Raw genomic sequence first — 12,279 nt, 5'->3', positions numbered from 1 at the left:
CTCTTTCCTGCTCAACCAACCCCCTTTTCCTCTCTTTTTTAACGGTTTTTCAGCTCAAAAACCTCCGTCTGCTGGAGGACTAGTTTACTGTCATGTCAGAAGGCCGCCCCGCGCTCAAACTCACCTTCGGCAAGAAGAAGGCGCCGGAGGAGGCCGCTCAACCCGCGACGCCTTCAACAGCGGCCGCGCCCTCTACGCCTGCTCCTGCTCCCTCCACGGCCGCCTCCGATACCCCTCAGCGCAAGCTCACTCTGAAGATCGCTCGAAAGCCAGCAGAAGGCGCCGAGGAGGAAAAGCCCAAGAAGAAGAAACCGTCCAAGAAGCGACCCGCCGAGGGTCCCGCCGTGAAAGAAGCAGTCGCTGCGGCCGCCGCTACCGTCGCGGAACAGCAGCAACAGGCCGGTCCCAAGCGACTGAAACTGACCGCCTCGAAGAAGCCGGGCGTGCAATCGATTCGGATCAAGCACAAGAGCCTGAAGCCGACGAGGCCGGTGGGGGTTGGCTACGACTCCGAAGCCTCGGACGGTGAAACCGATCCCGCCATCGAAGAACAGTTCATCCTGCGCATGCCCCCCGGCGATGATTGCGACTATCTGCAGAAATTGATCAAGGAACAAGGGTTTAATAAGTCGGATTTTTCTTTCAAGCCGCTCACTCGCGATGGCCGACGGGCGGTCATCAAGGTTCGCGATCAACAATATGCGGCGTCCCTGGTGGACCTGCCGTCCATCGTGGAGGGTATGAAAAGTTGGGATCGTCGGGGATGGTACAAGTCGGCCGATATATGTCAGATGCTGCTCGTCCTGGGTCCTATCGCCAACGATGCCGAAGCCATGGATTATCCGCTGCCCAGCGAGATCGAACACGTCGAAGGCAAGAACCTGCAGTATCCCCACGGGTTGACACCGCCCTTGCGGTGGGTGCGGAAGCGCCGATTCCGTGAGCGCACCAGCACCCGAACCATCGAGCAGGTCGAAAAGGAGGTCGAAGACCTGATCGCTCTGGACGATGCCTCTGCCTCGGCGGTCCGTTACGAATTGATCGACAGCGCGTCTCTCAACCGTGCCGAGGGACTGGTGCAGACCGGAGACTACGATGACTACGACGAATACGACGACGAGCAGGATGCCGAAGGAGAACTAGAAGAGGCGATGGAGGCGGCGCCGCCTTCGTTCGAGGATCTGGAGGATACCCTCGTGGCGGAGATGGAGGCTGCTCTGGCCGCCGGCGCTGATGGCGAAACCGCCGTAGCAGCAGCAGCCGAAGCCGTGGCGCCTGGCAGCGACGGGGGTGTTTACCAGGCTGGTACTCCTATGGCGACCAAACCGTCGACCCCGGCGGCCGAATCTTCTGAAGACGACAGCGATGTGTCTGACGGCGAGGAGGCCGACGTGCCGGAGGATGAAATGGACGAGGAGCAACTGGAACGACAGCGACAGATGCAACAACAGCGCGAGGAAATCACCGAGTTGGAGACTATGATCCGCACCGAGACGGCGAAATGGGAAAAGACGCAGAACCACATCCTGAGAGGGAAGCTAGCCAAGCGTATCCAGGACTTGAAGCGGGACTTGTCTTTGAAGAAGGTCTCGGTGGGCGATGGCGACGATGGCGACGATTGATTTCTCTGAATTCCTCTTTCTTTCTACTGACCGTGAATTGATCTCTTGATACCCCCGCTGTCATGTCATGGATAGTGCCGTCTAAAGGACTTAGTATGACAGGATGATAATACAAATCAGGCACTTGATTATGAGCTGCGCTGCCAATTGCCAGTTTTACACTCCATCTCTTTCTATTCTACCCAACAACTCGATCCCCCGTGGCCTCCTGCACCGCCGCCTTCGCATCCAACCTCCTCGCCTCCTCCAACTTCCTCTGCCTCAGAGTCTCCCTCTCCGCCGTCTCCACGTCCGGCTCCGGCGGCGAATGTCCAATCCTCTCTCCAAGCACGCGATCATGCTCCTCCCTCTTCCGCTCCATATCCGACATCAACCCCTTCTCCCCGTATTTCGTATACCCAGGACCCGGCATGCTGCCCACGGCACCCGCATGCGCGCCCGCCTGCTCTCGTCTTGTCCCCTTACTTTCCACCGCGGCCGCAATGTCTCCTTCATTGGGCTGCTGCTCCACGCCGTACTCGAGATCGACGTCCGGGGCGTTCTGCATCGCCGCGTGTTCCCGTTCGCGGCGCCGTTGGACTTCCGAGAGCGCGGAGGCGTTCGACGGCTGCGAGCCCGCCCCGCGCACGATGGAGGGTACTGCGTCGCCGTATCTGCGACCGCTGTGTCCTTGGCTTTGGTTCTGGAGGGTAGAAGCGCGTTGCTCGACGGGGTTGTGCGTGACGGGGTTGTTGGGTTCGTCGTAGGCGGCTTGTTTGGGTGGTTGGGGGGGTTGGTTGGTGGTGGACATGTTGGTATGAATTAATCAGAATAGACGGAATTGAATATTGTAATCACTTTTTAAGAGTACGTGGATGTGTAGAGAGGAGAAAGTGTGCAGTTCTCCCTCTCGTGGCATTATATAGAGGATTGATGTCCGCATGACGTCACGCCATTGCTCTTGTTTCTTGGTTATCTTTTTTTCTTTCTTCGCCTCTCTCTGGTTTCTTCTTGGTCTCTGATTGCTTGATTTTAGATGCTGTGGATCAACATGAATTCCATGGAAAGCTTAGCAGCGCTAAAATTGGTGATTGACGTTGCTTGGCTCATTGGTGACTTTAATTTACTACAGTAGTGTTTGTCTTGGTGGAGATGGCTGCTATACATGATCCCTATATCGTCTAATAAATGAGAATGATCCGATGGAATAATTTACCTATGGAATGTGTATAACTTGAATTTTCTTAAGCTATGGTCGAGTCTTGGGTCTTTATAGATATCGTAGTGGATAGTAAGTAGATGTGATGCAGGATCCTGAGAATGAGGATCTACTTCGAATCGCAGGCTAGACTAGGCTTCTAGAAGAACCAGCACCAGACTCCTCTCTGAATCACTTGCAAGACAAAAATACATCCAAGTCTAACATCTCCCAGCCTCGTCACCAACAGCTCATCCATCCCGCCAAGTCTCCGAAATGTCTCCGTCCAACATCCAATCCGCGTACATAAAGGCGTAAGACCAACACGAGTCATCTTCAACCCTAACAAACTACTTCTCATTACTACTAACTCAACTATTCCCAATCTCCCTCAATACTACACATTCCACCCAAAGCCCTCCCCAAATGGCCTCAATCACCTCTCCCTCCCACTCCAAATCCCTCACCCTCTCAACCGGCCACACATACGCCTACATCCACCACCCTCCCACCCCCCAACACCAAACCACCATCCTCTTCCTCCACGGCTTCCCCTCCTCCAGCTATGACTGGCGCCATCAAATCGCCTTCTTCGCTTCACAGGGCTACGGGATCCTCGCCCCCGATCTTCTCGGCTACGGCGACACCAGCAAACCCGTCTCTCTGGACGCCTACAAAGCCAATGCCATGGCCGCCGAGATCATCGAGATTCTGGACCACGAGGGCCAGGAGAAAGTGCACGCCGTCGGCCACGATATGGGCTGTGGCTTGCTTTCCAGGCTGGCGGATTACTATCCGGAGCGGCTGGCGTCGTGTGTTTTTTTGGCTGTGCCGTACGCGAATCCCGGGGGACGGTTTGATCTAGGGATGGTGAATCAGATGTCCAGGCAGGTTTTGGGGTATGAGCGGTTTGGGTATTTGGGCTTCTTCGTGGGGGAGGAGGCTGCGGGGGTGTTGGATCGGTTTGTAGGTTTTCTTCTTCTTTTCCAGAGCAAGGGGACTTGGATTCGAGGCTAACGGCTGAGTTAGGGAGAGAGTTTCTTCACACTCTTCTACCCCCATGATCCGGACCTGTGGATCTCGCATGTCGGTCCGACAGGGGCCATGGAGTTATGGTTGCACGACGATGCGCGAGCCCCGTTGGCTTCGTATCTGACTGAAGAGGTACTATCTTTACCCTGAACCCTAAAGACAGATTCCAACGACTACTAACCTCTCAACCAGGAAAAAGCCAAACACCAGCAAATCATGCACGGCAACCACCGCTTCGCCCTGAACTGGTACCGGGCCCTAGTGGGAAACATCAACGCGGAAGACGAGCTGCGTGCCGGGCTGGAACCTGCTCTTAAGATGCCGACGCTCATGGTCAGCCCGCAGCCCAGTCGGCTGGAGTTTCCCGGCGTGGAGGAGAATATGCGTGTAGTGGCGCAGGACTTGACGCTTAAGCACGTTTCGACGAAGGGGCATTGGCTGCAGTTGGAGGCTAGGGAGGAGGTTAATGGGATTTTGGAGAGGTTTTTGGAGAGTGTGGATGGTGCTGAGCTTAGGTAGAGCTGGTCTCGTAGGTGATGTAGAGATTGTAGTAATATGATTTATATGACAAAGGGCTGTTATTGGTGCTTTCTTGAGCTACTGACAAATTAAATGGAATGAGATAGCGAAATTGAAGTTATGATACAAAAACTATATATACTAGTGACTGCAGTATGGATTACCAACTGTTGGCGTTTCCATAGACCAGCAAGGCTTCAAGATAGTCAGACACTAGGCTCCCTATATCTTTCAATTTCCCATGATCGTCTATATGAAAGGAATATATGGAAATAAAATCTTCAAGGGGATGAAGATATCTATAGTTATTTATGCACAGTTATGCAGCTGCTTACTCAGCCACCGGTAAGCGCATGTGAAGCCGCGGTCTTCGTGATTACAATTCAGAATTCACGAACCGGTCCATCTTCTCCACGACTGTCTCTCCGTCGGCTATGTCCATGCGGACCCATGGTCTACTTGCTCTCAACTAATACATAAGCCCTTCCAGCTATCCACCACCCCGTCAACCACATCCTGTACATTCCCGATCAAATACCTACATCTACTATCCGCATCGACTCGGCTATCCTCGGCAACTATGACTTCTGCTCTGTTCACCATCCCCATCGCCTCTGGCGGCAGCATTGTCTGCAGTAATCCGACGTCCTCGGAGCAGGAGAAGAACATCTACCTCCTGACCTTCACCTCGCCCAAGGACAACCGACTCACGCCGGCCTTCATCGAAGCGCTGCTGCTGGCCCTGGATGTCGTCGACCACCGCTACCCCAAGGGCGTGCTGATCACCACCAGCGGCATCGCCAAGTTCTACAGCAACGGGCTGGACCTCGAGCTGGCGCAATCAACCGAGGGATTCATGGAGAACCACCTCTGGAAGCTATTCCGACGATTCCTAACGTACCTCCCCCAGCCCTCACCCAGATTGAGAGAGAATACTAACCAGAACCAGATACCCCATGCCCACAATCTGCCTGCTGAACGGACACGCCTTCGCGGCAGGCTGCATGCTCGCGATGTACCACGACTACCGGATCCAGAACCCGAGCAAGGGGTTCCTGTGCATCAACGAGCTGGAGTTCGGCGTGCCGCTGCAATCGCCCATGATGAGCATTTTCCGCGAGAAGCTGACCCCGCCGGCGTTCCGGGACTTGGTGCTCGAGGCGAAGCGCTTCACGGGCGCGGGCTCGGTGAATGCCGGGCTGGTGGACGCTCTGGGCGGTCTGGATGAGACGCTGGCGTTCGTGCGCGAGCGAGGCCTGCAGAAGAAGGCGGCCACGGGCATCTACGGCACCCTGAAGGAGGAGATGTATCGGCATTCGTTGGATATTGTGGATGGGCATGAGAAGAACCTGGAGTGGAGGGAGCAGGTCGAGGAGAGGAATGAGAGGGTCGAGAAGGAGGGGTTGAGGGCTGTGGAGGCGTGGGATAAGCAGAGGGGGTCGAAGCTTTGAAGGAAGAGTATAGAATTATGGGATGGTGTTGTATACGGATATATGAGCAGTATGTTAAATGTTAAGTTGTACACAGATTGTGGTTTCTTGTGGATATCTATACGATTGAAGATGCTTGTTAACAAATGAGAGCTAGATTTTTGATTGATTGATTCATTCTTATTCTTGATGTAGCCACCTTATTACAGCAAGGAGCTCCATATATAGGTAGGTACGCTCTACCTAGTACCAGGGCTCTCAACTTCATAAAAATCCCAAACACATGACTTTTACAGAGTCTTAAGCCTCTATATAAGCAGAAATATGTTTCTTTTTATTTGCGCATTTTACATAGACTGGCTACCTCTGGGTCCAGGTCCTATTTTTTAACTCCTTGTAACCTCGCAATTACTCTTAATATAATCTACTATAAAGAATTAACCTCAAAGCTAGCTCTATCTGACTATTTATGTGGGATGTACCTAAGAGATTACACAAATATCAAGTTCCCCTTCCATCAAAATATCCCCTGCTTCTTCTTCACAAACAAGGCCTTGTGACGTTCTACTATTACTCTACGGCGGGCCAAGTGAAAGCTAGTGTTAGATGTGAACTGAAGTGTTTATACTCTCAAATTACAAAAAAAGTAACCCTATCGTCCATGCGCTGGTCAGGGAAAAGAGCACTTTCCATTCATAAGGGTTTCCTTCCCATCCAGCACCATCAACAAACTCTACTATCTGTACGTAGTTGTAAACAAACGAAAGGCTTTAATTCCACAAACCTGCGCTGAACTGTAGATAAAAACTTATAGACACCATCTATTCATTACCTCCGTGTGTACTAGCATTATGGCATTCGCCCTAAACCAAGCTCGATCTGCATTTCTCATTCACTATTACTCCTACCGGAAACTCACTCATCTACTAGATGCAGTCCTCAAGCCCCCCTCCCTCTCTCGCTTCCACCTCACCTCCCCCATCAACACCATCAAAATGGGACCGAAGAAGGCGAATCGTCGCAAGAAGACCGGCCCAGACACCATGCCAGACCAAGGCACTGCTCAATCCACCAAGACCGAACACTCTAAGGCAGCCAAACTGGCCACAGAAGCCATCCAGCACAATCACGCTAAGCGCAAAGACGTCGGATCCCAAAACCAAAAGGAATGCCCCAACCTCAAGATGGCCAGGTTCTGGGCCGAGAGAGACGAGCTCCCCATCGATCCGCTTGAATTCTCGAATCTCTTCCGTGGTCCTGCGCCGTTTAAGATCGATTACGATGGTGTAAGCCTTTGTTCCTGAGGTCCCTGAGTGGGTGGATATCGAAAAGGGTTGCGATTCTAATGATTAATACATGCGATAGACCGTCCGTCCTTCCTCGCCCCAGGAGATTGTCAGATACGAAGGCGCGACCATGATGGCTCCTCTCACAAACGACGCCATCGCCGAGGTCCTGCGCGAATCTCAGCCGGATTGCCCCAAGGCGCAGGCGTGGATCAGAGCCTACGAAGCCAGTAAGACGGCGAGAGGACGCATGGAGGCTAGGATCGCGGGGAGAGATATTCTTCGGAGACAGGCGGCGCGCAGGCTGCGGGATCAGGCGTCTCAGGCTGCGAGTTCCAGCGCGGAGGGTCAGGAAACTAGCGCCTTGTCCACAGATGATTATGTGCCGGGCGCCCCTTTGAAAGACGATATGGATCGCATGCAGGAGCATATGGAACGGGTCAGTGTGGCGCATGAACGGCTGCAGAAGACTATGGAGGAGTGTAGGAAGACGCTGGAGGAGTGCCGTGGCAAGAAGTGATCGTCCGTCGTTCATGTGAAGCGCTCATGACCGCTGGGGATCGGTGAAGCTATCCCGTTTCTGCAATCTCATGGATCTTGGAGATGCAGCAGAACGCTAACGAGTTATGACTGGACTGGATCGAGGATCGTTCTTCACATGACTGTACCATCATTCTAAGGTAGCTTTTTCACTCAAATACAGTCACAGTCACAGTCACATCTTGATCCTCCGATCTCACGTCTTCTTGCTCTTGCCGGTACCCTTCACCTTACCCGGCGTCTCCAGCCTATCCACCAACGGCCGATACGGCGAAGCCAGCACATGCTCCGGCGCTCTCTGCATCGGATCCTCTCGTCTCGGCTCCCCCGCAAACGGCCGTCGCTGCTGGTCCTCATGCATGCGATCCAACGGCTCGCCCACGATCTGATACTTGGCCCAATTGACCGGCGGCATGCGCACCACGTTCTGCGGCGTGGGTATCGTCCCCAGCCCTGCGCGAGATCCCTCTCTCTGTCGTCCCTCCCCGTCCCCGTCCCCATCCTCGCCCTCATCTTCATCCCCATCCTCATGCGTGAAATTCACAAACCCCGCCTCCTTCGCCGACAGATTCCCCGCCGCCAGTTCGCGCGCAAACCCCTCCGGATCCGCCGCCGCCGCTTTCTTCAACCGCTCTAGCGTGCGCATGTCGCGAAGACTCTGCTGCTTCTGCATCTGCAAGATCGAAAGCGCCGAGCGCAGCGCGATCGCGTCGGGATTCTCGCTCTCCGAGATCGGCACGGGCGCGGGCTCCGGGACGAAGGAGGGCGGGGGCGGGGGAGGAGGGAGCTGAGTCGATGTGGATGCGGATGCGGATGTGGAAGTAGAGGCGGGAGCGGGAGCGGAGGAAGCAGGAGCAGGACAGATGGCCGGATTGATGTTGAGGCCGACTCCGAACGGGGCGACGCGACTTGTGGGCGAAGGCGATCGCGGCGGGACGATGGACGATGCGGGGAAGCCGTTGCCGTTGTTGTTGTTGGGGACGGGCGCCAGATGCGACAGCACGGGGGTTACCGGCGAGTAGGGCGGCCGCGGAGGCGTGCCGGGACGGTCGGTGGGGGGTTGGTCGTCGGAGGGCTGCATGGTGGAAGTGGTGGAAGTTGGGGAGATGAAGGAGGAAGAGAAAGGAGAAGAGAAGAAGTTGGAGTTGGAGGCGTTTGTTTGATGGCGATTCGATGATTTGCTGCATCTGATTGGAGTCGCCCGGGAGTGCCAAGACGACGATGACGTCGTTGTTGTTACGCAGGATCAGTCAGGCAGAGGGTGTCCACGGATAGCCAGGGCTAATAGAGTAAAGGACTGAATAGTATGTTTCTAAAGAGTATACCTAGTAAAGTAAGGAAGTTGAACGAAGTGGTTGTCGCTGTTGTTGGCTTGCGGTCTCGGCCTAAGGCTATCGGCGTTATCTCCTCCGACGATAGACAGTTAGTTCGTCTTCAATCCCCACAATATCCATTCTGTTAGTTACTCCGTATAACTGTATGATGGAACCCCTGAAAATCACTGCGAATCCACTGAACGTACCTTTCCAAACGCTAAATGGAGATATGCTGGTATCTTAGTGTGTAATCGTGGATGACCACAGAGTGGAAGATACTCCCGGGCGCCATCATGTCACCATAAACCGCAAAGTCCAGATCGAGATCTCAAGCCACCCGATCTCCATAAGTCCATTAACATCAGAGCTGTCAACAATATGATTTGTTTTGTTGAGTCCATCGAATGATTGGTGGTTCAGGTTGAGATGGCCTGATCTGGTGGCCTGATCGATGCAGTCTCTCACCGCCTTGTCCGTAAAAAAAAAAAAAAAAAAAAAAAACTCCGCATCGCCGACGCTGCAATTCTTAATCCGATCGAAGTCCCATTCTGACTCTGAACCTCTCCCCCAACCGGCAGAATGAAGCGCAAGACGAACCCTCAATCCCAGGGCGCCAATGGCCAGCCCGATTCCAAGAAGCGTGCCTTGTCCAGCGAGGAAGCCGCCGCTCGATTCCGCGACGGCCTCTTCGAACCCTCCGTGCAGGAGAACTATACCAAAGAATACGCCGACTCCGCCCCGTATGTCATTCGCATCGCTCGTTGTCGCCCGCGCGAAAGAAATCTTTGTTAGGAAATGCTAATGCTAATTCCCTCCCAGGTACAAGCACGGCGTCATCCACCCGCTGATTGAACCCTCCCTGCTGCGATCGGTCCGCGACGAAATCCAGGCCCAGGTCGACTTCACCGAGAAGGAGACCGATATCTACAAGATCTTCCAGTCCGGAGATCTGGCCAACCTCGACGGTCTCGACGACACATCTCTCTCGCGATTGCCCTCGCTGCTGAAGCTGCGCGATGCGATGTACTCGGCGCGATTCCGCGAGTACCTGTCCTCCGTGACCAACTCGGGCAAATTGAGTGGAAAGAAGACCGACATGGCCATCAACATCTACAACGAGGGCTGCCATCTCCTGTGCCATGACGACGTTATTGGAAGCCGTCGGTTGAGTTATATCCTGTACCTGACCGACCCCGATACTCCGTGGCAGGCCGAATGGGGCGGCGCCCTGCGTCTGTTCCCCACGAGCACGAAGAAGGACGCGAATGGCGAGGACGTCAAGGTCCCCAGCCCGGACTACAGCCTGAGCATCCCGCCTGCTTTCAACCAGCTGAGCTTCTTCACCGTCCAGCCCGGTGAGAGTTTCCACGACGTCGAGGAGGTGTACCACCCCAAAGAGGGTGATGATAAGTCCAAGAAGCGTGTCCGGATGGCTATCAGCGGATGGTTCCACATCCCGCAAAAGGGCGAGGATGGCTACGAAGAGGGTCTGGAGGAGAAGCTGGCCGAGCGGAGCAGTCTGGCTCAGCTGCAGGGACGAGGCGACATCTACGACCTCCCCCAGCCGCAGCCTACGATCTGCCACGAGGACGCCGAGCAGAAGGTGGAGGGCAAAGGAAAGGGGAAGATGGAGGAAGTGCCGAGCGGCACCGAATTCAACGAGGCCGACCTCAACTTCCTGGTGCAGTACATCGCGCCCTCGTACCTCACCCCTGACATAGCCGAGGAGATGTCTGAAACGTTCGGTAACGAGTCGTCGCTCAACCTGGAACGGTTCCTGTCGGAGAAGTTCGCCGCGCGCGTACAAGAGTACATTGCCGAGCAGGAGCGCACGGAGCTCCCCAAGTCGTCGGACGAGATTAAGGCTCAAACCGGCTGGACGGTCGCACGACCGCCGCACAAACAGCGCTACATGTTTCAGCAGTACCCCACAACAGCGCAGGACCAGAAGACGCCGATCCAGGAGCTGCTGAACGGCCTCTTCCCCTCACCGGCGTTCCGCAAGTGGCTGGCGCTTGTGACAGGCGCCGAGCGCATCACCAGCTACGACTACCTGGCGCGTCGCTTCCGTCGCGGACAGGATTACACCCTGGCCAGCGGCTACGATGGTGAGGAGCCGCGGCTGGAGTTTACGCTCTGCCTGACGCCCACCCCCGGATGGGAGAAGGAGGGAGATGAGGACGAGGACGAGATGGACGAGGCTGAGGATGGCAAGGGCGAGTCTGCGGCTGCGAAGAAACCCAAAAAGGAGACCAAGGAGGCCTCCTCCGCGACCCACGAGGAGCCCGCCGTCGGTGGCTATGAGATCTACATGGCCGGCGACGACGAGGACGAGGGCGACGCCGCCATCTACCGATCTGCGGCGGCGGAGGAGGACGATGGGATCTTGTTCAGCACAGCCGCCGGATGGAACCGACTCAGCATCGTGCTGCGGGACAGCGGCACGCTGAAGTTTGTGAAATACGTTAGTGCCGCAGCCCAGGGAGACCGCTGGGATCTGACTGGCGACGTGGGAGTGGATTTCGGCGAGGACGAGGACGAGGACGACGAGGAAGACGCCGAAGTGGAGGAGGAGGATGATGAAGAGGACGAGTAAAAATAGCAATTTTTTCTTCTCTGCCTTCTAAAAAAGACCATGTACATATTTTCCTATCTCATTTCCTTTCCCTCTAGTTTGTTTCATCTCAATTCCCGCACGAAGTCATGAGAACTCGGGATCGTTGGGCATACCTATCCTATTCTTTCATCCAACGACAAAAATAGAACCTGCCCATCCTCCCATTCCTTTCTAAATCTTGAGTCTGAGTCCAAATCGTCGCTGCCTACCGCATCTGCAGGGCACTCTCACCCACACCTTGCTCCTCCTAGTTATCTCGATCTAAGCCCTCCCTCCCTGCCCATAACCAAGCTCATTAATGTCAATCGAGTCAGGATCGACCGGATCTATCAATAGCCTGCAGGCAATCAATATCAATCAATCAGTCAAACATCCTGATCCCAAACCTAGCGAGTAGTCAACTCAATACTCAACAGAACAGAACTCAGCTGAACTAGTCAAGCTAGCAGCTGCGCAAACAAAGCAAACCCCAACTAGCCAGGTGGCTGAGAACCTAGTGCCTGGATCAAATGACTCCCCGGGCGGTACATACCGCAGGAACAGAGGCACAGAAGACACAGCCGCCTTGTTTTTCAGCTGCGATCAGGGCAGGTGGAGAGGTGTATACCATTGTCTGGAATACATGGGGTTGTGGGCGGAGTGGCTGTCGACCGGGGAGGCATGGCATCTCTAACTAGGAGTACTTATTTTATATCGATATTATGTATGTTCGTACATATCATTTAGCTGAGAAAATGGCA

At 54.6% G+C, this 12,279-nt stretch overlaps 7 protein-coding genes across 7 annotated transcripts; 4 read left to right on the top strand and 3 right to left on the bottom strand.

The window, feature by feature from the left end:
• Positions 1-92: 92 nt before the first annotated feature.
• Positions 93-1,622, top strand: P170DRAFT_446152 (transcription initiation factor TFIID subunit 7 family protein; the record flags this gene model as incomplete). The annotated part of the gene is made up of 2 exons (XM_024850771.1): positions 93-356; positions 390-1,622. The coding sequence occupies 2 exons, from the start codon at positions 93-95 to the stop codon at positions 1,620-1,622; spliced, it is 1,497 nt and encodes a 498-aa protein (XP_024706281.1).
• Positions 1,623-1,800: 178 nt separating this feature from the next.
• On the bottom strand, positions 1,801-2,412 carry P170DRAFT_425271 (uncharacterized protein; the record flags this gene model as incomplete). The annotated part of the gene is made up of 1 exon (XM_024847622.1): positions 1,801-2,412. The coding sequence occupies one exon, from the start codon at positions 2,410-2,412 to the stop codon at positions 1,801-1,803; it is 612 nt and encodes a 203-aa protein (XP_024706280.1).
• Positions 2,413-3,152: 740 nt separating this feature from the next.
• On the top strand, positions 3,153-4,404 carry P170DRAFT_382044 (alpha/beta hydrolase). The gene is made up of 3 exons (XM_024845593.1): positions 3,153-3,765; positions 3,829-3,963; positions 4,024-4,404. Exons 1-3 carry the CDS (start codon positions 3,226-3,228, stop codon positions 4,348-4,350), a joined length of 1,002 nt encoding a protein of 333 aa, XP_024706279.1. The 5' UTR covers positions 3,153-3,225; the 3' UTR covers positions 4,351-4,404.
• A 355-nt stretch (positions 4,405-4,759) lies between these two features.
• P170DRAFT_464003 (enoyl-CoA hydratase/isomerase family protein) lies at positions 4,760-5,931 on the top strand. The gene is made up of 2 exons (XM_024852211.1): positions 4,760-5,247; positions 5,300-5,931. Exons 1-2 carry the CDS (start codon positions 4,931-4,933, stop codon positions 5,799-5,801), a joined length of 819 nt encoding a protein of 272 aa, XP_024706278.1. The 5' UTR covers positions 4,760-4,930; the 3' UTR covers positions 5,802-5,931.
• A 680-nt stretch (positions 5,932-6,611) lies between these two features.
• P170DRAFT_157470 (uncharacterized protein) lies at positions 6,612-7,701 on the bottom strand. Its single transcript, XM_024842549.1, has one exon. It carries the CDS (start codon positions 7,599-7,601, stop codon positions 7,047-7,049), a length of 555 nt encoding a protein of 184 aa, XP_024706277.1. The 5' UTR covers positions 7,602-7,701; the 3' UTR covers positions 6,612-7,046.
• A 107-nt stretch (positions 7,702-7,808) lies between these two features.
• On the bottom strand, positions 7,809-8,687 carry P170DRAFT_326013 (uncharacterized protein; the record flags this gene model as incomplete). Its single annotated transcript, XM_024843343.1, has 2 exons — positions 7,809-8,393; positions 8,496-8,687. Coding segments are annotated over 2 exons (777 nt in total), but the record flags the coding sequence as incomplete, so codon positions are not given.
• An 814-nt stretch (positions 8,688-9,501) lies between these two features.
• Positions 9,502-11,674, top strand: P170DRAFT_509027 (oxidative DNA demethylase; the record flags this gene model as incomplete). Its single annotated transcript, XM_024854640.1, has 2 exons — positions 9,502-9,662; positions 9,742-11,674. 2 exons carry the CDS (start codon positions 9,502-9,504, stop codon positions 11,516-11,518), a joined length of 1,938 nt encoding a protein of 645 aa, XP_024706275.1. The 3' UTR covers positions 11,519-11,674.
• Positions 11,675-12,279: the final 605 nt, after the last annotated feature.

This window comes from Aspergillus steynii (genome assembly GCF_002849105.1).
Source record: "Aspergillus steynii IBT 23096 chromosome Unknown P170scaffold_3, whole genome shotgun sequence".
In the NCBI taxonomy this organism is placed as follows: Eukaryota; Fungi; Ascomycota; class Eurotiomycetes; order Eurotiales; family Aspergillaceae; genus Aspergillus; species Aspergillus steynii.
This window is presented reverse-complemented; position numbering and strand designations above follow the sequence as displayed.

Bases quoted from the DNA above. Each gene is read 5' to 3' on its own strand.
- P170DRAFT_382044 (XM_024845593.1), top strand. From the start codon at position 3,226: ATGGCCTCAATCACCTCTCCCTCCCACTCCAAATCCCTCACCCTCTCA. The intron at 3,766-3,828 runs GTAGGTTTTCTT...CGGCTGAGTTAG, and splicing joins CGGGGGTGTTGGATCGGTTT to GGAGAGAGTTTCTTCACACT. The intron at 3,964-4,023 runs GTACTATCTTTA...CCTCTCAACCAG, and splicing joins CTTCGTATCTGACTGAAGAG to GAAAAAGCCAAACACCAGCA.
- P170DRAFT_464003 (XM_024852211.1), top strand. From the start codon at position 4,931: ATGACTTCTGCTCTGTTCACCATCCCCATCGCCTCTGGCGGCAGCATT. The intron at 5,248-5,299 runs GTACCTCCCCCA...AACCAGAACCAG, and splicing joins CTATTCCGACGATTCCTAAC to ATACCCCATGCCCACAATCT.
- P170DRAFT_157470 (XM_024842549.1), bottom strand. From the start codon at position 7,601: ATGAACGACGGACGATCACTTCTTGCCACGGCACTCCTCCAGCGTCTT.